The sequence below is a fragment of the Dreissena polymorpha genome, chromosome 5 (assembly GCF_020536995.1).
Source record: "Dreissena polymorpha isolate Duluth1 chromosome 5, UMN_Dpol_1.0, whole genome shotgun sequence".
Taxonomy (NCBI): Eukaryota; Metazoa; Mollusca; class Bivalvia; order Myida; family Dreissenidae; genus Dreissena; species Dreissena polymorpha.
The window spans coordinates 4,287,580-4,315,386 of NC_068359.1; the positions used below are offsets into that span (position 1 = coordinate 4,287,580).

General features: G+C 35.5%; 1 protein-coding gene and 1 long non-coding RNA gene across 4 annotated transcripts in view; both read left to right on the plus strand.

The window, feature by feature from the left end:
* Positions 1-27,807, plus strand: part of LOC127832275 (uncharacterized) — a 104,912-nt gene that overhangs the window by 55,458 nt on the left and 21,647 nt on the right. For both annotated transcript variants that reach the window (XM_052357660.1, XM_052357661.1), the window contains 3 exons: positions 9,829-9,876; positions 10,012-10,148; positions 20,234-20,795. In XM_052357660.1, coding sequence (XP_052213620.1) covers positions 9,829-9,876; positions 10,012-10,148; positions 20,234-20,795 — 747 coding nt within the window. The remainder of the gene's footprint in view (positions 1-9,828; positions 9,877-10,011; positions 10,149-20,233; positions 20,796-27,807) is intronic.
* Positions 23,215-25,409, plus strand: LOC127832314 (uncharacterized). 2 transcript variants are annotated; one of them, XR_008026778.1, is made up of 3 exons: positions 23,215-23,430; positions 23,988-24,098; positions 24,718-25,409. It is a non-coding gene; the product is annotated as an uncharacterized LOC127832314 (long non-coding RNA). The 2 variants fall into 2 exon arrangements; XR_008026777.1 differs by lacking the exon at positions 23,215-23,430 and having other exon boundaries at positions 23,464-24,098.

Here is a 27,807-nt window from a genome sequence, read left to right on the forward strand (position 1 = left end):
CATGTGCACTTAAAACAAGTTTATTTTAATAATTATAATGGTAATTCTTTTTGTAGAAGTACATACTTATTTTCTTTTGCATTCTAGATTTGAACAGGACATGCAAATGTGTCTCCAACCTTAACAATGGAAGAAAGTTAAGATTCAGATATTCTATTCCACATCTGCATCTTATCTATCTTCTATTGTATCTGGGTCTTGAATATTCTTGAAATACTGGTGATATTCTGAAGGAATTATCCCTTCAGAGCGAAGTGATGGCAGGTCTTTCTTCTTTGTTGCTGTTATTGGAAGTTTGGAATCTACAAGGGTTGTATGTCACATTTTATAGAAAGTCCTTTGATAGAGGATTTGATTTGATTTTATAGAGGATATGAGTTTACCACACTGAAAACTGGTATCATCAAAACTGCACTTAAAAAACACACACCTGGATCACAATTGTAGTTTTATCAATTTTTTTTTGTCCATATAATCTTTTGTCCACTTACATTTACAACATTTGGCGGCATTACAGTTTAAGCTACATGCTTGATATAAAAAGCGTCATAGTTTTTCATAGGCACTACGACATATGGAGTTCTCTTTGGTGTAACCCTCACAATTGGTTCCCCATTAGTAAATATACCAATGTAAATTTCTTTGCTCATTCAATGGAAGCAGGTTCACTATCACACTCCATCTGGGTATGTCCACTTTCTAAATACTTTTGTTCAATGGTGTCTATGTTTTTACATTTTTCAATGCAACAGTAATAACCTAATTTCGATTTTGACCACTACAACAGTCAGAATAAAAACAGACATTCTTTACTGTGATGGGAAGGGATTTCATGTAAGTCAAAAGACAGGTTCCCACTTCACAGCCGCATTTTCCTTCAGTTTCGTTCCACAATAAACATGTCAACCTTGTGTTTTGTAAACAGTAAAAGAAAATATTGAAACTTTTTCTTTTTCTTTTATAAAAAACTTGGCTCACACGAGAACATGGAATCAGTAAAACAGCCTCTAGATCAAATCTTATTTTACCATCTTAGTGGGAGAATAATGTCTTTTAGAAAAGCACCAATGAAGGCATATTCTCCCTATCTAATTACAAATTAGCACAATAGTTTGTGTATTCCTGTTTAAATAAACAAGATGCAATTATTCCTAAACAAGGAAAGGGCTTCATATTTTGTTTTTACCTTAAAATATATGCACACATGGCTTATGCTTAAATGATTTAAGTGCACTTAAATCCTTTTGGCACATGTTTTTCCTCTCAATATGTATGAAAACCTATTGTGCCAAAATGACTTAAGTGCACTTGAAGCATTCTGGCATACACCAGATTTGTCGATAAGCACTTAGTGCACCTTGGTTCTTTCGGATAACCTATGTTGTATTCAAGATGTGATTCCAGGGAATAGTGCATATTGTAGAGCGTTCGAATAACTCTATGAAAGTGCAAAAAAGTGATTTTTGATAAAAAGTGCACTTATCACGTTCTGGCTTTAACCCCTCGCAATAACAAACATCAAAATTATTAAATGTCCAGTTTACGAAATGAACAGACTGTTACCCAACTCATGACGCATTAGTAGGAAAAAGCAATGGTGCTCCCTTTCAAAAACGTAGTCTGCATAAAGACCTATGATGACTCGAATTTACACTCCCTTGTAACACTAAAATCATCCCTCAACAAGTGATACTGTGCTGGGTCTTGGTATGTCTCTTTTATATTTTGTGTCAAGTCAGTAAATTCCTCACCTTCATAATACAACTGATACTTAAATTGATTTGAATAACAGATGTCCATTTTTATGGTTTTAAATAAATATCAATCTACTTTTCCCGCTCTGTTGTACAATTGAAATATTCTATAAACAAGCAACTGCTTTATAGTCACAGAAGTTATTTAAGGACATCTATTAAATTTCACTAATCTCTACACAATATACCACACCATTTCCTAGACATCAACCTGTTTTGTCTACCTGTGACTCTATTCTTTAGGCTACTGACCTCACTTTCACTATTCCCTAGAAAACTGCATGACCTCACTTTCACTATTCTCTAAACAAATGACCTCAACTTCACTATTCCTTAGACAACTGACCTCAACTTCACTATTCCTTGGACAACTAACCTATAGCTTCAATATTCTCTAGACAACTGACCTCAACGTCACTATTCCCTATACAACTGACCTCAACTTAACTTTTCCCTAGACAACTGACCTCTACTTCACTATTCCCTGGACAACTGACCTACCTAATAGCTTCACTATTCCCTAGACAACTGACCTCAACGTCACTATTCCCTAGACAACTGACCTCTACTTAACTTTTCCCTAGACAACTGACCTCTACTTCACTATTCCATATACAACTGACCTCAACTTCACTATTCCATAAAGTAGTTGTTTCACCTACTGACCCCAACTTCACACTTCATTGGTCTACCTGCTTCTCTATTTGCTAAACTGTTTACCTTAACTTCACTATTTCCTAGATAATTTGCCTGTTCACTTTTACCTAAACAAACAACCCAAACTTCACTTTTCTATGGACTACAAATTTCCTCTTCAGTATCCCCTTGTCTGCTTACTTTATCTGCTCTATAATGTTTAGTCTACATTTGCATTTGATTTTCAGATTTATCAAAGTTATTGGTGTCGCACTGAAGTGCGGCGACTAGTATGTAATACTTTTTTTTTCGCTTATGGGAGAACTTATTTTACGGATCAATGTATATATTTTTGTTGTCAGAATATCTTGCATAGTAGTGATTTTTTGTGTAAATTAGTGTAAATAAGTACTGCATTTGTGCCGATTACATTTACTACAACTTTTATTGCCAATAAGGCAAAGCTAATTGTTTTAATAAATAACTGATCACAGGGACTAAGCAATAATAAAAGATCACAGGGACTGGGCAAATACGCGAACCGGTGAAACTTTCTGGTTTTGTATAAACACAAAACTTCTTTGTTCCACTATCCTAGCAACCACCTAGTTACTAATAAAGGCGCTATAGAGCGCGAAGCGCGACACGTATTATTAATTGTAATAATGAGTCTTGATAAAGGAAGCAACCGCTTTTCAATGAGGAGCACCATCACAGCACCCCAGTCTCATTACTATCAAGTCCTCCTACAGGGTGTTTTTTTTAAGAACCACATATAGAAGGCTGCAGGCCTAACCCGTATATTGCCAGTGTAATGGATCCTTTGGTATGGACCATTAACCCTGCTCACTCACTATCCAGCGTTTAAACTTCCGGGTTTACATTTAAACCGACTATTAATAGCTTATTAATATCTTAGTTAGAAGGTGATTTTTCAAGCGGTTCCGTAGTGTAGTGGTTACACGCTTGCTTCACATGTGAGAGGCCCAAGGTTCGAGCCCCAGTAGAATCAAATTATTTTATTTGTGTTCTATGTTAACTTTTTGTTTTGCTGTAGACATTTTAGTTTAAATAAATATGCTGTTTTATTGTAACCATTTTTTGTTTTTATTATGCCCATGAAATATATGTGTGAGAGGGTGGGGGTGGGGGGGTTCGTAAACACATTAAAACTTTTACAGTGTTATCAATGAGTACTCAACCCCTATTGTAAATGAGCAACGTAAGAATAAGTTCAGAATCATCTCCCCTTGAAGTTGAGAAAAATATGAAATTACGCTTACAAGATGAAGCAGATTTTTTAAAACCTACACAGTTCTGTTCCATTAATGAAAACTGCACACAGATGCCAGTACAAAAAAGGAAACTAATGTAAATAAAATGAACTATGAAATATTTGGGGGTTACAACACAAAATCATAGATAATGGTTATTTGGGGGTTATAACACAAAATCATTGATAATGGTTATTTGGGGGTTATAACACAAAATCATAGATAATGGTTATACCAGTATCTTTTTTTATTTTGTTTAAAATAATCGGCCAATAATATTTACAGTAGAAAAAAAAATCGTTCCATGTAACTTCATTGAGTGCCTTTTACACTGAATTTCCCGACGCCCTTTGATGCTTTGCATCAATACTTATCTTGTCATGTATATATGATGTTCAAAAGGAGTCCAACAGAATAATAAAATGGCATGAGAGACTTTATTGTCTCGGATGATAAAGAACAATTATACATTTTTAATTGTATGCAATTGACAGGCGTTGATAATGTCGATATTTTACACACAGCAGAGTAAGTTTTTTAATTAATTAAAAGGCCAGTCTTAATGGTACATGCAAATACGTGCAATATACAATAGCAATTGAAACCCTGAGAAACAAATGGTACTGTAACTCGTCAATGGATCCGGTAATTGTGTTCCGTTTAGCATTATGCATGTTAATAAGACAAAATATTTATTTACAAGGCAAACAATGCAAAAATGAACGAATATGTATTTGTACACAGTATTAAATGGATGCTGTCGACCATGGAACAAACTGAGAAGTAGAAAAAACCACTGTACAAAAATCACCGGCCAACCGAACAATAACAATGCAACATGGAGAAAGGTCAGTGTATTCATAAATTGTGGCAAACTGGGATCGAATTTCAAAATTTATAAAGTAAGAAATAAAAAGTACAATGTGCCATGACAACAATTTTTTTTAGAATATTTTAAAGAATTTTATGTTGTAAGGTATTAAAAGAATAATTATAATAATAAATTATGTACGGAGAAATTTTGCAAGTATCAAAATCAATACAAATTTCCATTAATCGGTAAATTTTTCGTAAATATCAGTAAATTGAGAATACAATAAATAAATAAGAATGTTTTTGATTTTTACATTTTTTATGAGTTATAGAAATAATGAAATTAGAAGCGCACAGATAATTGAGAGTATTTACAGAATTTTATATAACTTTTGTATAATTATAATATATATTTATGTACTTAGGACACTTTTGTTTGCATAACAATAAATACATTTTAAATTGTTGATATTTTTGCAAATTTTCATTAGATTAGAACACATAAGGAAATGTGAATATAAGAAAAATGTTACATTAATTTTAACATTATAGGAATACAGATATTTGAGGCGTATACATAATTAAGGATTTTTGAAGAATTTTTATTTTTTTATATTAATATAGGAAATTAGAAGATAGGCATATAAATTAGAAAGTAACTGAATTTTACGTCATTTTATTTATGATATAAACTAGGGACCTGCATATATAATGAGAATTTAGAGACATACACAAAAATCAGTATACTTGACTTATTTTATATGGTTTCGTGCATTAATAGAATAAATAAATTAGGAATGCAAGCACATAAATACGACAAGAGGGCCAAGATGGCCCTAGTTGGCTCACCTGAGAGGAGTCGGTTAATTCAATCTTTACCTAACGTCAAACTTGTCCAGACAAACATCCTGGTCAAGTTTCATTATTATTGAACCAAAACTCTGGCGTATGGAGTGCTTTTGTTTTTGTAAGATTTGACCTGGTGACCTATATCTTGAGTTGACCCCCCTTACCAAACATCAAACTTTGCTTACAATAAATATTTTGACTAAGATTCATAAAATCTGAAACAAAATTGTGACCTTTAGAGTGTTTATAAGGATTTTGTATAATATAATTAAAATTTGGACAATATAAGTTAATTTCAAGGGCAATAATTATGGCATTAATCATGTGATTTTGCTCATGCATCAAACTTGACTGAGATCTTTCAGCAACTTTCATAAAGAATGCTTGAGAAATGTGAATGCTAGAGTGTTTTCAAACCAAATGTGGACGGACGGACGGCGGACAAAGACCAATCCTAAAACCTCACCTGAGCAATCAGGTGAGCTAAAAAGTGTGTTTCACCGATCTGAGCCATTTTCCAACTTGTCCGAGAAATCAACAAAACCAATTTATTGACTTTGGAAACTCATCTGAGATATATATAAAACCAATCTTTTCACCAAGTTTCATGATGATTGGGTTAAAAATGTGACTTCTAGAGTGTTCACAAGCTTTTTTTACTATATAAATATAAGAAAACTGCCCCCCCCCCCCCGGCAGCCATGTTATTCAACTGACCGGAACCATTTTTGAACTCAACTCTCGTATCAAGTAAACAAATGTTTCGACCAAATTTCATGAAAATTGGGCCAAAAATGTGACTTCTAGAGTGTTCACATGTTTTCACTATAAACATATAGAGAAAAATGCCCTGCCCACTGGCGGCAATGTTTTTCCACCAATCTGGACCATTTTCAAACTCGTCCGAGATATCAATAAAACCAATGTTTTCAGCAACTTTCATGATGACTTGGCAAAAATTGTGACTTCTAGTGTGTTTACAAGGTTTCTCTATAGCCAAATAAGGAAAACTGCCCCGCCCACTGGCGCCCATTTTTTTCAACGGACCAGAACCACTTTTGAACTCAACCAACATATCATTGAGACAAACATTTTGACAAAGTTACATGAAAATTGGGTATGAAATGTGACTTCTTCAGTGTTTACAAAGTATTTCTTTTTTTTGACCTAGTGACCTAGTTTTTAACCCAGCATGACCCAGTTTCGAACTCGATCAAGATATCATTAGGACAAATGTTCTGACCAAGTTTCATGAAGATCGGACAAAAAAAGTGGCCTCTAGAGTGTTTACAAGGTATCTTTATAGCCAAAAAAGGAAAACTGCCCCGCCCACTTGAAGCCATATATTTCAATGGACCAGAACCACGTTTGAACTCAACCAACATATCATTGAGTCAAACATTTTGACAAAGTTACATGAAGATTGGGCATGGAATGTGACTTCTACAGTGTTTACAGTTTTTCTTGTTTTTGACCTAGTGACCTAGTTTTTGACCCAGCATGACCCAGTTTTGAACTCGATCAAGATATTATTAAGACAAATGTTCTGACCAAGTTTCATGAAGATCAGACAAAAAAAAAGTGGCCTCTAGAGTGTTTACAAGGTATCTTTATAGCCAAAAAAGAAAAACTGCCAAACCCACTGGTGGCCATGTTTTTCAACAGACTGGAACCACTTTTGAACTCAACCAACACATCATTAAGACAAACATTTTGACATGTTTCATGAAGATTGGACATGAAATGTGACTTTTACAGTGTTTACAAAGTTTTTCTTTTTTTTGACCTAGTGACCTAGTTTTTGGACGGGCATGACCCAGTTTCGAACCGAGATATCATTCGGACAAAGCTTCTGACCAAGTTGCATAAGATCAGAAAAGAAATGTTCCCTCTAGAGTGTTTACAATTAAATGTTAACGGACGGACGGACGACGGACAAAGACGGGTCACAAAAGCTCACCTGAGCAATCAGGTAAGCTAAAAAGTAATGTTAATTTCAAATATGAATAGGACAGACACAAAAAATAATATCCATATGTATATACATCATCATCATTGTGTTTATTGCAAACGTATGTAGATTATCAGTAATATTGAAGGTCTTGAGTAATTTTAAGTAAGAATTTAACGTGTTCTGTCACAGATACTGTGCAGTTAAAATATACTGATATATGCGCATTAAATTTCTGTTATAGAATAAACTCTATAGGGTACATAGAAGTTTATTAGAGCCTTCCATTTACGCATGGTGGAAGGATGCAAAATTGCATTAGATTTAAGGGATTAGTTCATTTAGAGAACAAGACCTAATTTGGAGATTTGCCAATAACGGTTCTGATATTATGAACGAATATATATAAAAGTCTGCCTTTTCGTATTTACGCATTTTTACCAATACCTATTCACAGTTCAGAATTATCAATAAATCTATGCCTAGAGGCAAACTTTAGTGGAACATGAGGTTTATGAAATCCCGGTATATAGAGGTACGCCTGTCATTGTACATTTCCCTAGGGCAGTAAAGTAGCGAATACCTGTCAAAAAATTCCTGGTTGCACCTTCGTAAAATGTCAATATATCAAGCTGTTACGTATTTTTTTAGAAAGTGTTTAGATATTAATTTAATAAAGGTTGTATTTACTTAGACGTTCTAGTAAGTTGTCATGACGATTTTAACTAATAACGAATAGGAATATTTATAAATGTTTGCCATGATTTTGAACAACTGATGCTTGTTTCACTACAACGCAGATGAAAGATCGAGATTTTAAGACCAGGCCAATAAAAAGCGACATCCCGAAACAACGCCTTTGACAACTAATTGAAGACCATACAATGTGAATAGCATGGGGACACCACTGTGTTTTACTCTTTAAGTGAACACATGGTTCTCTTGCAAATAGAAGACCCAACGCCAGAAGATTTCGAAGGAAAAAAAGTGAAGCAACACTGGAAAAATACTTATGACGTTAAACACTATAGAGTAGATGCATGTGGTTCATCTATATGATGTGCATGGATAGCCCATTCGAAGTCAACTACACTTTGAAACACTAAGCCATCAAAAGAAAAAACTGCTATAGTTAATACCTTGTAAGCATTATGACCAATAGAAGATCTTAATGTCCTGAAAGAAATGATGATGCTGGAACCAACAACAAAAGTACAAACAACAATGCAAACAACAACAACGATTATTGAAACAGAAACGACAATCAACAACGCATTATAATCATAGGAAAGCAGATCTGAATAACCAAACGCATGCAAATTGCCACAGATGAGTTGACAATCGGCTAATCTTCTTGACGGCGGCAGTGACTTTAAAGAAACATCATATTCGCCGCAAGTAACAACTTCAATACTACATGGATGACACCAGATGTACTGATGGCCAACGATCAACATGTGATATGCTCCTCTACATCTCGATTGACATTTACATTGTTTAACAAAGCCCAATGTTATTTATTTCAGCTGAGACGTTCGTCAAAATCTTACTGTTTTCTATCATATGTGTGTTTATGTGAATGATGTTTCATGTAATTTGTAATTCAATCGTTAAAATGTTAAATATTTTTTTAAATCATAAAATATAAAACAAGAGCACTGCATAATGGGTGCCAACGCTCGGCTGCGGATGCATTTTTGAATAAATGAAAGCTTGTCTTTTTTTTTTTATAGAGGTCACAGTGACCTTGACCTTTGACCTAGTGACCCAAAAATGGGTTTGGCATGTAGAACTTATCAAGGTACAGCTACATATGAAGTTTCAAAGTTGTAGGTGAAAGCACTTTGATTTTAGAGCCAATGATTAAAACCTTAACAAAATGTTAAGGTTTTAACACTAAGCCTACGACGGACACGACAACGGACATAACAAGCTGGCAATGAAAATTCCTCAGGTTTTCTACGAAAACAGCCGAGCTAAAAATCAATTTAGGGGGAAGGTTGTGTCACGTAACAGAACAATTTGGGGCATTTTTGAATTAATATAATTATCAAACTTTGTATTAACACAATAAACCAAATTCAATAGGCAGTCACACCGAGATCAACATTTCATTAGCCTCGGGTTATCAAACATCATTAAGAGCCAGATACGAATATGTGCTTCCCTTGTGTGTCAAAATTTGGTCAATTCCGTATGTATTCGTTATGTGTCCGTTGCATTGGTCATAGACACATGGCTTACATGTGGCCAATCAGAATTGCACACGTAACAATCAAAGGTTTCATTATCTATATTATGTTAGTAAATAGGCAGTTTCACGCGCGCAGACAAACATAGAAGGGCATAATTTCTTGCTCTCCTAGGCGTAACCCGTTGCATGTCTTCGCATTTTATCTTGAATTTTACAAACATTTGAAAACGTTGTGTTGTGTAATAAACAGATATAAAACTTAAAGAAATCTGAATTGGACTCTATGTTTACATGTATTGTGTTTCTCCAAGAACTTTGTTACAAAATTCAATTGTATTTTCCTTTTATTAATTTCAGACAATCCAATATCTGATGAACCATCAAAGCAAATGAAGTGCAAAAATGGTAATGCAGAAATGGATTGCTATTAGATATCTTCTTTCTAAACTTTTACATCAATATGTTAATGAGAACAGTATTTACTTATTTCATATTTGTCATGTATATGAAAAGATAAAATCTGTCATTATACTTATCCAGATCTAAGAATACTTCTTGTTGGACATACTGGCCATGGCAAAAGTGCGACTGGAAACACACTTCTTGGGATCACAAGGGATGAAGGATTCAAAGATGAAATGAGCGTTCAATCTGTAACAGAAACATGTATGAGGATGGTATGTTGTAAAAAATAACAGGCTGACCACTATAGCCCTATATCCTTCACCTGTGTGGTGTGGCAAGTTTGAACAAGGGCTGTTTGTAAAACATGCATGCCCCCCTATATGGGCTATAAGTTGTAGTAGCAGCCATTGTGTGAATACGTTTTCTTGTCACTGTGAACGGTGGTGGTGGTGGTGGTTAGTGGGTGGGTGGGGTGGGGTGGGGTGGGGTGGGTGGATGGGTGATGGGTGGTGGTGGTGGTGGTGTAGTATTAGTAGTAGTAGTAGTAGTAGTAGAAGTAGTAGTAGTAGTAGTAGTAGTAGTAGTAGTAGTAGTAGTAGTAGTAGTAGTAGTAGTAGGAGGAGGAGTAGTAGTAGTAGTAGAGTAGTAGTAGTAGTAGTAGTAGTAGTAGTAGTAGTAGTAGTAGTAGTAGTAGTAGCAGTAGTAGTAAAAGTAGTAGTAGTAGTTGTAGTAGCAGCAGCAGTAGCAGCAGCTGCAGCAGTAGCAGCAGCAGCAGCAGCAGTAGTAGTAGTGGTATGCATTACAAAAATGCAGTTAGCCTTACATTTGGTAAAATTTAAATATATTTAAAGGGAGGCAAATGCTGTAACAATAAATTTAAACTTATTGCATTTGTTTCCCCTGTATATAAGAGTGTATTACCTCCCCTGTCCTGCTTATATTTATATTAATCAACAAAATTAAAGTTTAACACAATATTGAATATACAAAATATACAAAAAATCTCATATTCTGATAATATTTTTACTTAACCACTGTATTTTACTAAAAGGATGATGTTTCATTGGACTAATAATTATAGATTTAGGATTACAGACCAGTTGCTTCAGTAATATTGTTTAGAGTGTGCCCTGTTGGCCGCGTATGCATTCTTGAGTTATCATTCAAAAACGATTTTACTATTTCAAGTCACCGTGACCTTGACCTTTGACCTAGTGACCTCAAAATCAAAAGGGGTCATCTGCGAGTCATGATCAATGTACCTATGAAGTTTCATGATCCTAGGCCCAAGCGTTCTTGAGTTATCGTATGACAACCACCTGGTGGACGGACGGACGGACCGACCGACCGACCATGAGCAAAGCAATATACCCCCTCTTCTTCGAAGGGGGGCATAAATATTTGGGGTAGCACGCAAACTTTAACATAGATTGATCAAATATATGCATATTTCAAGTATAACAGGGGCAATAATTATGACAAATGCTTGATAGAGTTGTCTGCTCTTGTTTATAGGTTGGGGTGAGTGAACTTGACCTTTGACCTAGTGACCTGAAAATCAATAGGGGTCATCTGCTAGTCATTATCAATGTACCTATCAAGTTTCATGATCGTAGCCTTTACCTTTCTTGAGTTATCATCCGGAAACCATTTTACTATTTCAGGTCACCGTGACATTGACCTTTGATATAGTGACCTGAAAATCAATAGGGGTCAACTGCGAGTCATGATCAATCTACCTTTCAAGTTTCAAGATCCTAGGCATAAGCGTTCTTGAGTTATCATCCAGAAACCATTTTACTATTTCGGGTCACCGTGACCTTGACCTTTGACCTAGTGACCTGAAAATCAATAGCAGTCATCTGCGAGTCATGATCAATGTACCTATGAAGTTTCATGATCCTAGGCATGAGCGTTCTTGAGTTATCATCCGGAAACCATTTTGCTATTTCGGGTCACCATGACCTTGACCTTTGACCTAGTGACCTGAAAATCAATAGGGGTCATCTGCCAGCCATTATCAATCTACCTACAAAGTTTCATGATCCTAGGCATAAGCGTTCTTGAGTTATCATCCGAAAACCATTTTACTATTTCGGGTCACTGTGACCTTGACCTTTGACCTAGTGACCTGAAAATCAATAGGAGTCATCTGCAAGTCATGATCAATCTACCTATCAAGTTTCATGATCCTAGGCCTAAGTGTTCTTGAGTTATCATCCGGAAACCATTTTACTATTTCGGGTCACTGTGACCTTGACCTTTGACCTAGTGACCTGAAAATCAATAGGGGTCATCTGCGAGTCATGATCAATCTACCTATTAAGTTTCATGATCCTAGGCCCAAGCATTCTTGAGTTATCATCCGGAAACCATTTTACTATTTCGGGTCACCGTGACCTTGACCTTTGACCTAGTAACCTCAAAATCCATAGGGGTCATCTGCAAGTCATGATCAATCTACCTATCAAGTTTCATGATCCAAGGCCCAAGCGTTCTTGAGTTATCATCCGGAAACCATTTTACTATTTCGGGTAACCGTGACCTTGACCTTTGACCAAGTGACCTCAAAATCAATAGGGGTCATCTGCGAGTCATGATCAATGTACCTATGAAGTTTCATGATCCTGGGCCCAAGCTTTCTTGAGTTATCATCCGGAAACCACCTGGTGGACGGACCGACCGACAGACCGACCGACTGACAGACATGTGCAAAGCAATATACCCCCTCTTCTTCGAAGGGGGGCATAAATATAGTGCTTTACATATAATTTGAACGATTTGTAGAGGACCAACAATTTGTAGAGGACCACAATCTGATGTTACATACCATAAAGTCAATTTAACCCAATTTACCTGCTCTAATCACAGACAGGGCATATGTTAACCCCAGGGGCATGGCCCTAGTTCGCTCACCTTTTTATGTCCCCCACCACTATAGTGGGGGACATATTGTTTTTGCCCTGTCTGTTGGTTGGTTGGTTGGTCTGTTGGTTGGTTTGCGCCAACTTTAACATTTGCAATAACTTTTGCAATATTGAAGATAGCAACTTGATATTTGGCATGCATATGTACAGTCAATCTTGTGGATGCGACCACTTGTATTAAGCGACCTTTGTCTTATGCGACCATTTTGAAATCCCACGGAGCTTTTTCGCTATATAATGATATTGTATTAAGCGACTTTTGTCTTACGCGACCAGCGACCGCTGCTTTGTGTGTATTTTGATGTCCGAATCTTGTATTAAGCGACCACTAGGAGGTAAAAGTGGTTAATCTATCGATCTTTCAGGGACAAATCCGTGTTAATTGTTTATCTAAGCCGATAAGATGTACTGTTACACCTCTGCTTTGTTTTCACAACCATTATGATTATGCTTTGTCTCGTTGACCGGTTCTGACCGGTATTGTTGTAGACTGCGTATTAATTTATTGAGTTGAATAATAGGGGAACGTATTGCGCACAGTCTACAGCTTAAATAGTTTACTATGTGGATCGTTAAGTGACAATGCCGAATTTTCTCGAGTATAGATAACAGGTGCAGAAACAATGCACTGTACGCGACAAACATTTCCTGAGAAGTGCGGAAAATAAACTATTAATCGGCAACATCTGTCGAAATCCGTACATTACCAATTTGTAATAATGCTAATTAGTAGATATTTGTAAGCCAATCACATTGTTATTTACTTAATAAATTTTCCAACCAGGTCTGATTGTTTGTTTTCAATTGACGTGTTTTAATTTTTTCAGCTCATTATGTATCATAATCGAGTTAGATTTCCTTAAGCGTACATGCAGAAATTAAAATGTCAAAACAAAAAGTGTTAACGTTGAACGAGAAAATTCGGGTTTTGGAATTGTCAAAGAGTATAAGTGCACGTAAAATCGCAGACGAGATTGGAGTCGGAAAAACCCAAATTCAGAACATTCTTAAGCGTAAAGCCGAGGTGCTTGAAGACGTGGAAAATAATGTGTCAGGTGAAAAAAAAACGCGCAATATAGAAACGGAAAGAGAAATACATGTGATAATATATCATAGCTTTTGGCTTCTGACATTTATTTCTAGTTTTAGCTGTACACATGTATATGTAGACTGTTACACATTTTTAGCAAAATTCTTTGTTCTTAGGAAAAATATTTCCTTGTCTATGTTGTTTTTGCAAATAAATATGTACACACAATTGATTTATAATAAATGATAATTTATAATAAGTGAAAAATAAAACACATTATAAGTAAAATATTGTTTATGTATTGTGTTTATATTCATTTTATTATAAAAGTTAAAATCATTGTGGATAAAAGAGATAATCCTTCATATAGATTAAAATTGAGGGTAAGCATTCTTCCAGAATGGCCTTTTGTATTCAAAGACCGTTTTATTAAGAGACCACTTTTGATTACTCCCTTAAGTGGTCTCTTAATACAAGATTGACTGTATCTCATGGAGCTGCACATTTTGAGTAGTGAAAGGTCAAGGTCATCCTTCAAGGTCAAAGGTTAAATATATAGCTTCAAAGCAGCGCAAAAGGGGACATAGTGTTTCTAACAAAAACATATCTTGTTTCACAAGGCCTTGTTCATTGCTTAGTTGAAAATTCAGTACTCAGAGCATTGATTATTTCTGATTGAGTTATGTCAATTTGCATGGGTGTTTTGCAATGCAAACAATTACAAGTAATGTATGTGTTTATAAGGTTTTTGTAAAATGTGGACCTTGTTACCAAGCTTTTGACCCCACATGACCCAATGACAAACTTTGCCTATAAGATATCATCAAGAAAAACATCCTGGTCAAGTATCATCATTATGGGACCAAAACTATGTCCACTAGTGTGTTTACAAGGTTTTTGTAAGATGAGACCCAATGACCTAGATTTTGTCTCCACATTACCAAACATAAAACTTGACCTAGATATTGTCCAGACAAACCTCCTGGTCAAGTTTCATCATTATTGAACCAAAACTCTGGCGTTTGGAGTGTTTACAAGGTTTTTGTAAGATTTGACCTGGTGACCTATATTTTGACCCCTCATGACCAAACATCAAACTTTGCTAACAAAAATTAATATTATGACCAAGTTTCATAAAATCTGAAACAAAATTGAGACCTCAAGAGTGGTTACAACGATTTTGTATAATAAAATGAAAATTTTTACAATCTAAGGGCAATTATTCTGGCATTTATTATGCGATTTTGCTCATTATCAAACTTGACTGAGATCTTGTGGCCATATAGATTCTCAGCAACTTTGATAAAGAATGCTTGAGAAATGTGAATGCTAGAGTGTTTACAAACCAAATGTGGACAGACGGACAGATGACAGACAAAGACCGATCCTAAAACCTCACCTGAGCAATCAGGTGAGCTGAAAAGTGTTTGTTTTTTCACCTGTCTGAGCCATTTTCCAACTTGTCCGAGATATCAATAATACCAATTTCTTGACTAAGTTTGACGATGATTCTAAGCCAAACAAGGTGACTTCTAGAGTGTTTACAAGGTTTCTCTATAGTCATCTAAGGAAAACCGCCCCACACCCCCTGGCGGCCATATTTTTTAGAACGATCGGGACCATTTTCGAACTCATCTAAAATATAAATAAAACCAATGTTTTGACCAAGTTTCATGATGATTGGGCAAAAAATGTGACTTCTACAGTGTTCACAAGCTTTTTTACTATATAAATATAAGGAAAAGGCGCCAACCTCCCTGCATGGCAGCCATGTTTTCAACGGACTGGAACCATTTTCGAACTCAACTCTCATATCTAGGAAACAAATGTTCTGACCAAATCTCATGAAAATTAGGCCAAACATGTGACTTCCAGAGTGTTCACATGTTTTCACTATATATATAGAGAGAAAACTGCCCCGCCCACTGGCGGCCATGTTTTTTCACCAAACTTGACCATTTCCAAATTCGTCCGAGATATCAATAAAACCAATGTTTTGACAAAGTTTCATGATGATTGGGCAAAACCTGTGACTTCAAGAGTGTTCACAATGTTTGTCTATAGCCGGATAAGGAAAACTGCACCGCCCACTGGCGGCCATGTTTTTCAATGGACCGGAACCACTTTTGAACTCAACCAACATATCATTAAGACAAACATTTTGACTAAGTAACATGAAGATTGGGCATGAAATGTGACTTCTACATTGTTTACAAGTATTTTGTATTTTTTTACCTAGTGACCTAATTTGTTGACCCAGTATGACCCAGTTTCAAACTCGATCGAGGTATCATTGAGACAAATCTTCTGACCAAGTTTCATGAAGAACGGACAAGAAATGTGGCCTCTAGAGTGCTTACAAGTTTTCTCTATAGCCAAATAAGGAAAACTGCCCCACCCACTGGCGGCCATGTTTGTCAACGGACTGGAACCACTTTTGAACTCAACCAACATATCATTAAGACAAACATCTTGACAAAGTTACATAAAGATTTGGCATGAAATGTGACTTCTACAGTGTTTACAAGTTTTTTTTTTTTTTTTACCTAGTCACCTAGGTTTTGGTCCAGCATGATTCAGTTTGGAACTTAATCGAGGTATTATTGGAACAAATCTTCTTACTAAGTTTCATGAAGATCAGACAAAAAATGTGGCCTCTACAGTGTTTACAAGCTTTCTCTATAGCCAAATAAGGAAAACTGCCCCGCCCACTGGCAGCCATGTTTTTCAATGGACTGGAACCACTTTTGAACTCAACCAACATATCATTAAGACAAACATATTGACATAACTATGTGAAGATTTGGCATGAAATGTGATTTCTACAGTGTTAACAAGGTTTTTCTTTTTCTTTACCTAGTGACCTACTTTTTGAACCAGCATGACCCAGTTTCAAAAATCAATCAAGGTATCATTGGGACAAATCGTCTGACCAAGTTTCATGAAGATCGGACAATAAATGTGGCCTCTAGAGTGAACAAATGTGGACGGACGGACAGACGGACAAAGACCGATCACAAAAGCTCACCTGAGCAATCAGGTGAGCTCATAACCGATTATGTAGAAGACCACTGTATGATGTTACATGCCAAACATAACATGTTCTTTGACGTTTGTTTTAAAGATATTTTTTTAATTTATGCCATGAGTCTATATAAATAATGTGACCCTGGAGTTTGTCCAGTTTTAACCCTTCAAAAAGATTTTGACCCAAGGAGTATGATTTGAACAAACTTTGTACAAGACATCTATCTGATGTTTCATACCAAGCATCAAAGCTCTAAGATTTGTTGTTTCAGAGATGACATTTTAAATTAAATGTTTAAAGTAATTGAATAAATAAGTCTTTATTATAAATCCAGTTACCCATGGGGGTGACAAATTTTTAATCCACGTGCATGATTTAAATGAAGATCTATTATCTTTACACTATAATTATAATTGTTTTTCGGCGTAAGCTGCATAAGCCAGCTTTTCACCTTACCTGACCTTTGTAAGTGTCCAATAAAATTCCAATAAAATTTCCCGCGGCTAGGTACGAATGAATACACTTCATTTATTCCATTGGCTGATTTGAGTATACCACCAGAACATTGGAAACATATCCGCGTCTTTGTAACACTGTTTTACTGTATGAAACAATTTTATCTCGAATGAAAAGGCTTAATAGATAGAACAGTTTTACACTCAATTCTCGACATCAATACAGTTTGTGCGTACACCTTTTATTTTCAGAGTATTACCAGCGCAAGAGCGTTTATACTTAAAAGGCTATGTTCTCATATTTAGTACTTACTTCCTTATTCCTGTCAACATGTTAACATGTAAAAGTACAAAGAGCAATGGAAGCGAGGCCTCACTTTAAAGCATTGCATTTCAACCCGCGAGGTATATCGGGTCAATTCGCGGACATTCAGAGTTTATATACAGGTCATCACCGGAGTTGGCGGCCAGTAAAATAATCGTTATATAATAAAGACGCTATCCGTGAACTAGGTGACCTGGAATTTTCTTTAGACCAGAAATATGTTAAATGAAGATATTCAGCAATATAATTATGGTATGTAAATAATAGATTCTTAATGTGTTTTCAACAATACAATGATAAATATTATTGTTGATAAATTTAACAATAATTATTCGTCCATATTGCCTAATGTACTAAAGTGATATTATGAGCATGTAACAGTTTATAGGTGTCTATCGCAACCGTTGATTATTTTTGATGTTTCTACTTCATATACACTTATATTAATTAATGCAGCATCATCATACTAAAACAATATACCAGAAAGAGAAAAATAATGCATTTGAATATCAACCGTACTTTCGTTTGGCAACTGATCATGCGTTTACGAGTTGAACCTAAATTTAGTTTTAGTGCAGATTTGTTCATACGACACAAAGACACGAACTTGTTTTACGGATCATTTCAGCTTACAGGACTGGGTGGGTCACGTAAGAATATCGAATATAAAATATATTTTTATAAACAACTGGTAGCAAGGTGAGTTGCAGATAATTAATCAGTAACCACATTTTAACTAACTATTTTGACCTGTTAATTCTTTTCAGCTCAATTCAACAGTGCAAAATGCCCATAATATCACTTTAAGCATTAGCACGATGATAATTGATACTGTTAATAATCGAATCAAATAGCAATGCCCGACAAACCACTAAAACAGGTTTGTTCGAAGAACGCGCCTATAAATACGGATACTTCTCGTGTGGCCGGTTGACTCATTTGTTTAAATTTCACTTCCATTCTTCTTTTGGTTTTCTGTTTTGTATCTATAGGTTTATGACCAGCAATATGTTATAATGTAAAATAAGCCGCGAAAACTCCCCGTAACATCCCGTACTGCGTGTGATGCAGCTAAGAACTGCACAGAAAAAGACATTCGCTATCCTTGATCTCATTCATTAAACTATTTACGCCGTATATCTTTTTTAAAGATATTTCTTGTTTTACTTAAGTACACATGTTTCACAATAACAGTTTCAAAGCTTCCTATAACCTGACTATATAAAGTGTATCACTCCACTAATTAGTCTGCATAGGACCATGTTTGTTAGATAATTGCCACTTGTTATTTTGAGATTTATCACCAAACAATAAACCTTAAGGTTATAAACTGATCTTATGTTCATCCAAGATTATGATCTAATCATTGATTAGACCAGGTTTGGAAAAGTCTCAGAGAAAAACAACGTCAAAATTGCATAAAAATGTGTGTATTTATTTTAGCGACAAATTTACCAATTAAATGACCTTCATGCATCATATTATAAAGCTTTTATGTATATTTTTTTCAGAAGTAAAATGTGCAGTAATTGAATTGCAAAACATCTTTAGTGAATGCTTTGTACCCAGTAAAACTATATATAACACGGGCTGTTTGTGAAACACGCATGGCCCCAAAATGGGCTTGAACTTTGACCTAGTGACTTGAAAATCAATAGGGGTCATCTGTCTGTCATGACCAATGTCCCTATGAACTTTCCTGATCCCAGGCTTAATTAAGGGTTCTTGAGTTTTCATCTGGAAACCATTTTACTGTTACGAGTCACTGTGACTTTGAACTTTGACCTAGTGACCTTAAAATCAATAGGGGTCATCTGCCTGTCATGACCAATGTCCCTATGAACTTTCCTGATACCAGGCCTAAGCTTTCTTGAGTTATCATCCGGAAACTATTTTACTGCTTCAGGTCACTGTGACCTTGACCTTTGACCTAGTGACCTGAAAATGATTAAGGGTCATCTGCCAGTCATAATCAATGTACTTATGAACTTTCCTGATCCCAGGTCTAAGCGTTCTTAAGATATCATCCGGAAAACATTTGGTCGACGGAACGACAGACGGACCGACGGACATGTGCAAAACAATATACCCCCTCTTTTTTGAGGGAAGCATAATACTCTATACATAGCCGCATTTGGATTGATTGCTACATTATTGCATCATGACAAGCGATAAAAAAAGAATGATCAGCTTTTAGAATAGTACTTCTTGACTTATCTGCCCACATCTCATTTGGGACAGAGAGTTATGATGTTCTAGAATCAAGAGTGTTTTCAAAGCATCCTGTATGGCTTTAAATTTACCAAAGTATTGTTTGTAATAGAACATTGCATGTAGTCTGATGTGTTGCCTGCAAGGTATTTTGTATCACGATAACATTTCTTTACCTTCCTTTTATTGTCTATAATCAATTCCTTACAATGTTTGAACTGACGAAAACTTACAGATTGTCAACACAAACTAAGTTGTCCAACCCCATGCACAGCTAAAAAACATTAAATAATTCATTATATTGCCTTGTCTGTAAATTCTTTGTTAAGTTTCATTTTCATGTTGAAGGAGATTGATAAAATAGATACCATTGTTTTGCAGACAAAAAAACGATTTGGACGAACAATAGAAGTTGTTGACACTCCTGGACTTTATGACACTTGCCAAAATGACCAACATGTATATGAAGAATTAACCAACTGTATAGCGTTGACATTGCCTGGCTTCAATGCTGTCTGCTTAGTACAGAAACCAGATCGGATTTCTCAAGAAATAGCCAACACTGTAGACCATTTCTTCAATTTTTTTGGAAAAGGCGTTGGTGAATATGCATTTGTCATCTTGACTCACATAGATTCAGAAGAAACATTGAAAAAATACATAAAAACTGGTGAGAAAAATACTGAACAACAGGGACAAAAGGCATTTATAGAGCTTAGAAATCGCTGTAAAGACAAACTATTGTTCATTGAAAACAATGATTATTTTCCTAAAGATAAAAAAGAAGAAATGGTTTGGAATATTTTGACGGCAGTGGATGAAGCCAACAACAAAGCATCAAAACCATACTTCCAAAACCAACTTACAAAGGATATAAAACAAAGGGCTAAAGACTTTTATATCAATCATGTTCTTGGTTCCGCTTCCAAGAGGGCAAAAGAAGGTTAGTACTTTTATTAAGTCCTTTGTCCATTCAAATGATTTTAAACTTTAAAAGCATATTAAATACAGGGCCATAATTTAACCATATCACCCATCTGATTAACTTAATCAACCTTATGTACGTCTTTTTATGCCTGTACATTATATTTTTATTTGACAAGTTATTTAGCACAACCCTTGTAAGCTTTGAAAACACAAATAAAGAGTAAAACTAATTCAACTTCTCATATAAATCCATTTCTATAAACAAGAGTACAACCACAACAAAACAAGAAACCGTAGGAGACGGGATATGCTCCCCATAGGTTTTTTTTGTCACAATATTGCACTATATATTCAGATAAAAGGAAATGTCTAGTAGTTGGGGGGACAAGAATTGCACTATATGTACAGTTTATAGAAAATTTCAAAGGGCCATAACTCTGTGAAAAATCATCCGAACAGAACCGGCTGATAATATGCACATCTTCTATTGGTAGTGAAGCTTCCCATAAAGTTTATTTGAATTCCGGTCATTAATTGCTGAGAAATAGCCCAGACAAAAATTGTGCACAGACGGCCGTACACAGACACGGACAGACAAAGCGGCGACTATATGCTCCCCCAAATTTTTTGGGGGGGATTATAAAAACTCCAATCAATATTTTTTAGGTAAAGATTGCACAAAATCACAATTGAAAGCATTTATTTTAATTTTGACCTTGCATTGTGACCCTGAACATTTCTTAAGGACTTAGTTTTTGAGTGCATCACACAATGTTTGTTGGCTTGTACCCGGGTGTACATTGTCCAGGGTAATCATGGAACTTAGGCTGGAAATCCATGGTATAACATGGAATTCCATGGTAATCCCTGGAATTTGAAACAGTTTCCAGGGTTTTCCAGGGTTTTGTTCTAGAAATGTCCATGAAACGTGGACTTTTTTTCCAAGCATTTTCCAGCCTTGGATGGAAAAGCATGGAAAAGGAATGGAAAACGCTGGATTTAGGCTGGATAACCCTGGAAAATATTTCCAGATAGCATGGAAAGTGGAACATAGAATTTTTTAAGCATGGAAAAGACTCTAACATTTTCAGCTAACCCTGGAAAAAACTTAGACTTTATAAGAGGAGAAAATAACTTATAAAAATGCAACACATTTTATTCAAAGTAAATCAGAGTTCAACAATTTACACAACATATGAATAAAACATAAAACAATGTGCATAGTTTGGGCAGAAATAGTAGTAGTTATAGTAGTAGTAGTAGTAGTAGTAGTAGAAGTAGTAATGCTGGTGCTGGCAGTAGAATATGTTGTAGGAGTAGATGTAAAAGTGGTTGTTGTATAAGTTGTACAAGCAGTTAAACTACTGATAATTATACTATTGGTGCAAATTTAACTGACAGTAGCAGTTACTATTGTGTTGTTGTTTTAGCATTTACAGGAATAGTAGCAGTAATGGTAGCAATAGTAGTATAAATAATAATAACAATACTAGTAGCAGCAGTAGTAGTAGTAGTTAAGGAAGTAGCATTAGCAGCAGCAGCAGTAGTAGTAGTAGAAGTAGCAGCAGCAGCAGTAGTAGCAGTAGCAGCATCAGCAGCATCAGTAGTAGTAGCAGTAGTAGTAGCAGTAGTAGTTGAAGTACTACTAGTAGTAGTAGTAGTAGTAGTAGTAGTAGTAGTAGTAGTAGTAGTAGTAGTAGTAGTAGAAGTAGTAGTAGTAGAAGTAGCAGCAGTAGTAGTGGTAGAAGTAGTAGTAGTAGTAACAGCAGCAGCAGCAGTAGTAGTAGTAGTCGCTGCAGCAGGAGTTGTAATAGTAGCAGCAGCAGCAGTAGCAGTAGTAGTAGTAGCAGCAGCAGCAGCAGCAGGAGTAGTAGCAGCAGCAGCAGTAGCAGCAGCAGTAGCAGTAGTAGTAGTAGTTGAAGCAGTAGTAGTAGTTGAAGTAGTAGTAGTAGTAGTAGTAGTAGCAGTAGTAGCAGCAGTAGTAGTAGTAGTAGTAGTAGTAGTAGTAGTAGTAGTAGATGTAGTAGTAGTAGTAGTAGTAGTAGAAGTAGAAGTAGTAGTAGTAGTAGTAGTAGCAGTAGTAGTAGTAGTAGTAGTAGTAGTAGGTAGTTGTTGTTGTTGTTGTGGCTGTTGTAATAGTAGTAGTAGTTTTGCAGAAGTAGTAGTAGTAGTAGTAGTACTAGTAGTAGAAGTAATAGTAGTAACTTTCAAAGCAATGTCTACAAGTTTAAATTCCTTAACCCTGTTCAAGGTGTATACACACTCAATATTTAACTACAGTCCAGGTTTGCAATTAACAAACTATCTGAGGTGCCTGTGTGTGAGTCAGATGTGTCTGCGGCTAATCTTTTGTTTATAAAATATCACAGCCTTTTCTGATTGGCGGAGTTCAAATACAGAAAGTTTACCTGTTAGATTGAAATTCTGGTGAAGGCGTATTGAAGAAAAAATGCAGGTTAAACTTGTTGTTAAAATGAAGTTAATGTAATTTCACAAACAGTAGAGTTTAACTTAATGAGTTTTTCCATTAACAAGAATTTCTTAAAATAATAATGTATGGATATCATTTGGAAAGTGACATGAAATGTTGTTAAAAAGTGATGCATACAAGTGTTTCAGAAGTCTGTCTAGGAATAGAACAACAACTGAAGGTTTGTGCTTTTCATTATTTCTAAATATTCCTTTAAATTTATTCTTCTTATGTCATCATTGTAGACCTTTTTTATGTGACATTTTAGGTAAAAGTATGGCAAATATAGAAGTTTAAAAGCAGCTGTCACACACATTTTCACAAAGTGCAGTTTGCAGCTTGATAAAGGAAGTCCTATGTGGAGATATTAATAAGCTTGAATGTAGTATTGGAAGTTTATAATGCATGGCTAGGGAACTGAGGCTAAGGGAGTTATGTGCTGTGCATGATGAGAACTCAATGCTCATTAATGCTGTTAATGTTTATAAATAAATTAATTAAACCAATAGCATTGTTTTTTAGGTTTCACTGTACATTTTCATACCAATAGAATTACACATCATTCTAATTATAGCAATAATAAATTTGTACTAATCATACCTACAAATTTTGTTATGCTATGCTTTGTGATGTATTAACTTCATTGTAAGTTATTATTTAAAGACAATTTTACTAAATATTTAAAACAATACTTGAATTATTTTCTATATACATTTTCATTATGTGCTTTAACTGTAGCTGACCAGTTGATGGAAGATACTGCAGAGTTTGGCAGGGAAATAACCCAAGACAGCAAAGCGGCTCTTTTGGCGCATTTACCAAGAGGACTAACATGGCCACAAATTCATGGTAAATATTGTTATGCCCCGGGCTCATATAAGTAATTTAGTGTTAACCACCTGAAAGTATTTTGTCTTTTTGGTATCCAATATTTTGGTCTAGTTTCAATTACAGGTTATTTTTATATGAATTAGCAAATTAGCATATCTTTCATATAGCAATATCTGAATATAAAATTCCTATATATGTTTGAGTTTCCAGATACATGCTAGTGTACCCCGTTTTGGGGCATTTAAGAAAACAACAATATAAATTTCAAAATAAAAGAGAGTCATATAAAAATATAAGTTAAATCAACAATTTATTCACTTGAAAGTCTCAGTTTTCCTGTGTGGTTGCCTGTTTGCAAGTAGATTAAAGCCCGCTTGCAAACTTTAAGAGAATAAATTTCAGTAAATGGAAAAGAAATAATTGCTAACTACTTAGGATCGTAAATGTTCGCTCAAATACAAAAAAGCCAGATGTACCGAATTGAGCAGTGATATGAAATATCTAAAATATATTAAAATATGAATGAGCATTGAAGTATAGATATTCAATCATATGATTGCTGCACATTTACTTTTACAGATGAATGTAAAAAACTTATGACTTTCTTGTAATATTGTTTGCTTTGTTTTCCTTTCAGAGATCATGCAGGAGCCGTACAGTATAACAGCAGTACAAGTTCTATAAAAGATCCACGACCTACTGAAGCCCAGCTAATTAACAAAAAAGTTTTTAAAAACTGTAATTTTATCCCACCTGGGTACTTATAATTTACTAAGCTGCCTTCACAAGTTTTAGACTTGCAATTATATTTTAAACTGTCACTTGGAAAGTAATACATGTACATGCATTCATGTTCTGAATTTCTTTGAACAATAAAATTATATAAAAGTATTTTAATGAAATTGAGCACCTAAATTGCATTAAAGTGAAAGTAGCTGAGAAAAATAGTATCCTTTATTGTTCTCATGGGCAGCTACATATATTGTGACAAACATGAAGTAGCTAAAATAACTTAAATTTTTCATTTTGTTTCTTGTATATCGTTTGTACAGGGTTCGTGAATTGTTACTGTATATTACTTGACTTGCTTGTATTTTGTTACTTTGAATACATGTTGTTAAGGTTGCATTATACTTTTTAACTTTTAAAGTAGCGCCTGTTCTGTTATGTAAGGCCCTGATTTATGATAATGGACCTAGAGGCTTTGTAAGCATGTATTAAACAACACTTGTTTGATCTGAATAATTTGTTAAATAAATGTAACACAATTTGTAATCTGATGTTATATTTTGATGAATTGTGAACAAAATAATACATCGAAGAAACTAAGGCATTATGTTGATTTTTTGTTTTGTTTTAATCTAACCTTAAATTATGATTTATTTAAGCTGTGAGTATTGTATTCATTTAATACATGAATATTGTTTTTAGACCAGAAATTTCTTTTTCTATTCAGTGACCATGGTAAACGCTGGACAATTTTCCATGTTATACCAGGCATCCATGGAATATTAAACAAAGAAAAAACCTGGAACATTTTCCAGGGTTTTCCAGCCAGCATGGAAAAAATACCGTCCGAATACTCCATGTAATCTGGAAAACCCTGGAAAAAAATCCATGGTTTTCCATGGTTTTCCAGATTACATGGAGTATTCGGACGGTATTTATTCCATGCTGGCTGGAAAACCCTGGAAATTGTTCCATGGTAATTATTCCAGGAAGCCTGGAAAACCATGGAAACTATTCCAGGCTATTTCCACATACCATGGACAATTTTCCACACTTTTTTTTTAAATATTGACGCTGGAAAAGGCTGGAAACTTAGTCCGAATACTCCAGCCTCATATTTTCCATGGATTTCCATGGAAAACCCTGGACAAAGTACACCCGGGCAATTACTGTGATTATGGTCAAGGTATTATCAAATTTATCCATACTGGACAAAGTTATTCTCAGACCACAATTTTAGGGGTTGGTATTATATATTTGACAAATGTATCTATTTATTAGAACTATGGAAAACCTGGTTAAAATATTATAATTTAGCTGATTGTTGATAAAAATTAGACCTAGTATTTGTAAAACAATATTTTAACTAAAGAGCCTATAATGAAATCTTTCAAAAGATCGTGCACATTTTAAGAATGTGTTAGAAAATTTGCGCTCTCAATATCCATGCGTATTTTTTAAAGATTAAAGCAATATCGACGTCACCGAAAATGTTGAGAGCCAATTTACAATTGTTTGTCAATTACATGTATCTTTCTACGCAACTTAAAGGCAGAGCCTCATTGTGTTGGAGAGTCAATATTGACCAATGAGAGCACACCCTTTGAATGAGCGACAGCATTCTTAGGCAGTCAATACCTGCAGTGAAATCATGCAGATGAGGCGAGGCATAATTGCCATAAGTGCATGGTTTTGTACCAGTTTGTTGGGTTTGTTATTCCTATCAGGCTTATTGGACCCTATGGTTTGCACTTCCACAATGAAACGTGGACAGTTAATTAGAAAACTTATGATGGGAACTAGGCGTAATGCTTGTGGAAATAGTGCATTTGATGCAATATATTGTCAAAAGATGTATTCAAGCTTTTTAAACAATGATTGTTAAATGGCTTACACACAACTGTTAACGTTTTGTTGAATTCTTAAATGACTTACTTGTCTTGACTTATTCCTTTGAACTCCTTGTGGAGCAAAGGGCCTTGGCAACAGTCCCCCAGCGTACTCTGTTTTGGGCTGCTTTCTTTAGCTCTCCCCATGACATTTTACTGTTCTTCATTTCTTCCTCTGAGATCGCCTCCAGTCGGTCTTAGGGTGTCCGACTCGTCTGTTGCCCTGGGGATTCCACTGTAAGGCCTGCCGTTTGATGTCTTCTGGAGGTTTTTGCAAGGTGTGACCAATCCACCTCCATTTCTGCCTTGCGATCTGCTGTCCGATGGGATCCTGGTCTGCCTGCTTCCATATGTAAGTGTTCTTGACTTTGTCTGTCCATCTGACCTTTAGGATGTTTCGGAGGCACCTGTTCATGAAGACTTGGATTTTATTGGTCAGAGTGTTGGTGACTCTCCAGGTCTCAGAGCCTTAGAGGAGGACAGACTTGACGTTGCCGTTAAAAATCTGGAGTTTAGTGTAGATAGAGAGGGTTGCTGCTTTCAAAACTGGCCTTATAGTGTTGAAGTAATATCTGGCTTTTCCGAGTTTAGCCTAGATGTCATCATCAGAACCGCCTGTTCTGCCAAGGTAGGTGAAGGAGTCCACCTCCTTGAGCTCTTTGTCCCCTAGGGTAATTGGCTTCTGCTGTTTCTTGTTCATGGACATGGTCTCTGTCTTTTCGAGGTTAATTTGCAGTCTGGTTTTTGCTGCTTCTCTGGTAATGTTTTTTGTTTTCTGCTGCATGTGTTGGAAGCATAAATTGGACATTAGGCACAAGTCAACTGCAAAGTCAAGGTCCTCCAAGGTCTTTGTCAGGGTCCACTGGATTCCGGTCGTACCTGTTTTGGTTGTCTCCTGAATACTTAAATGAGTGTAATTATATTTGTTATCTGAAACACACGTCTGAATTTTAATGTTTAAGCGACGTTAACAAATTCTTGCTTCAAATAAACAGTGCCCATGTTTTTCGTGTTCATTAAGTCTTGATAAAAAGCACGCAAAAATCATGCTGCTGCTGATGTACAACGTCACTACAACCACATGAAAAGCATGGATGTATCCATTAATG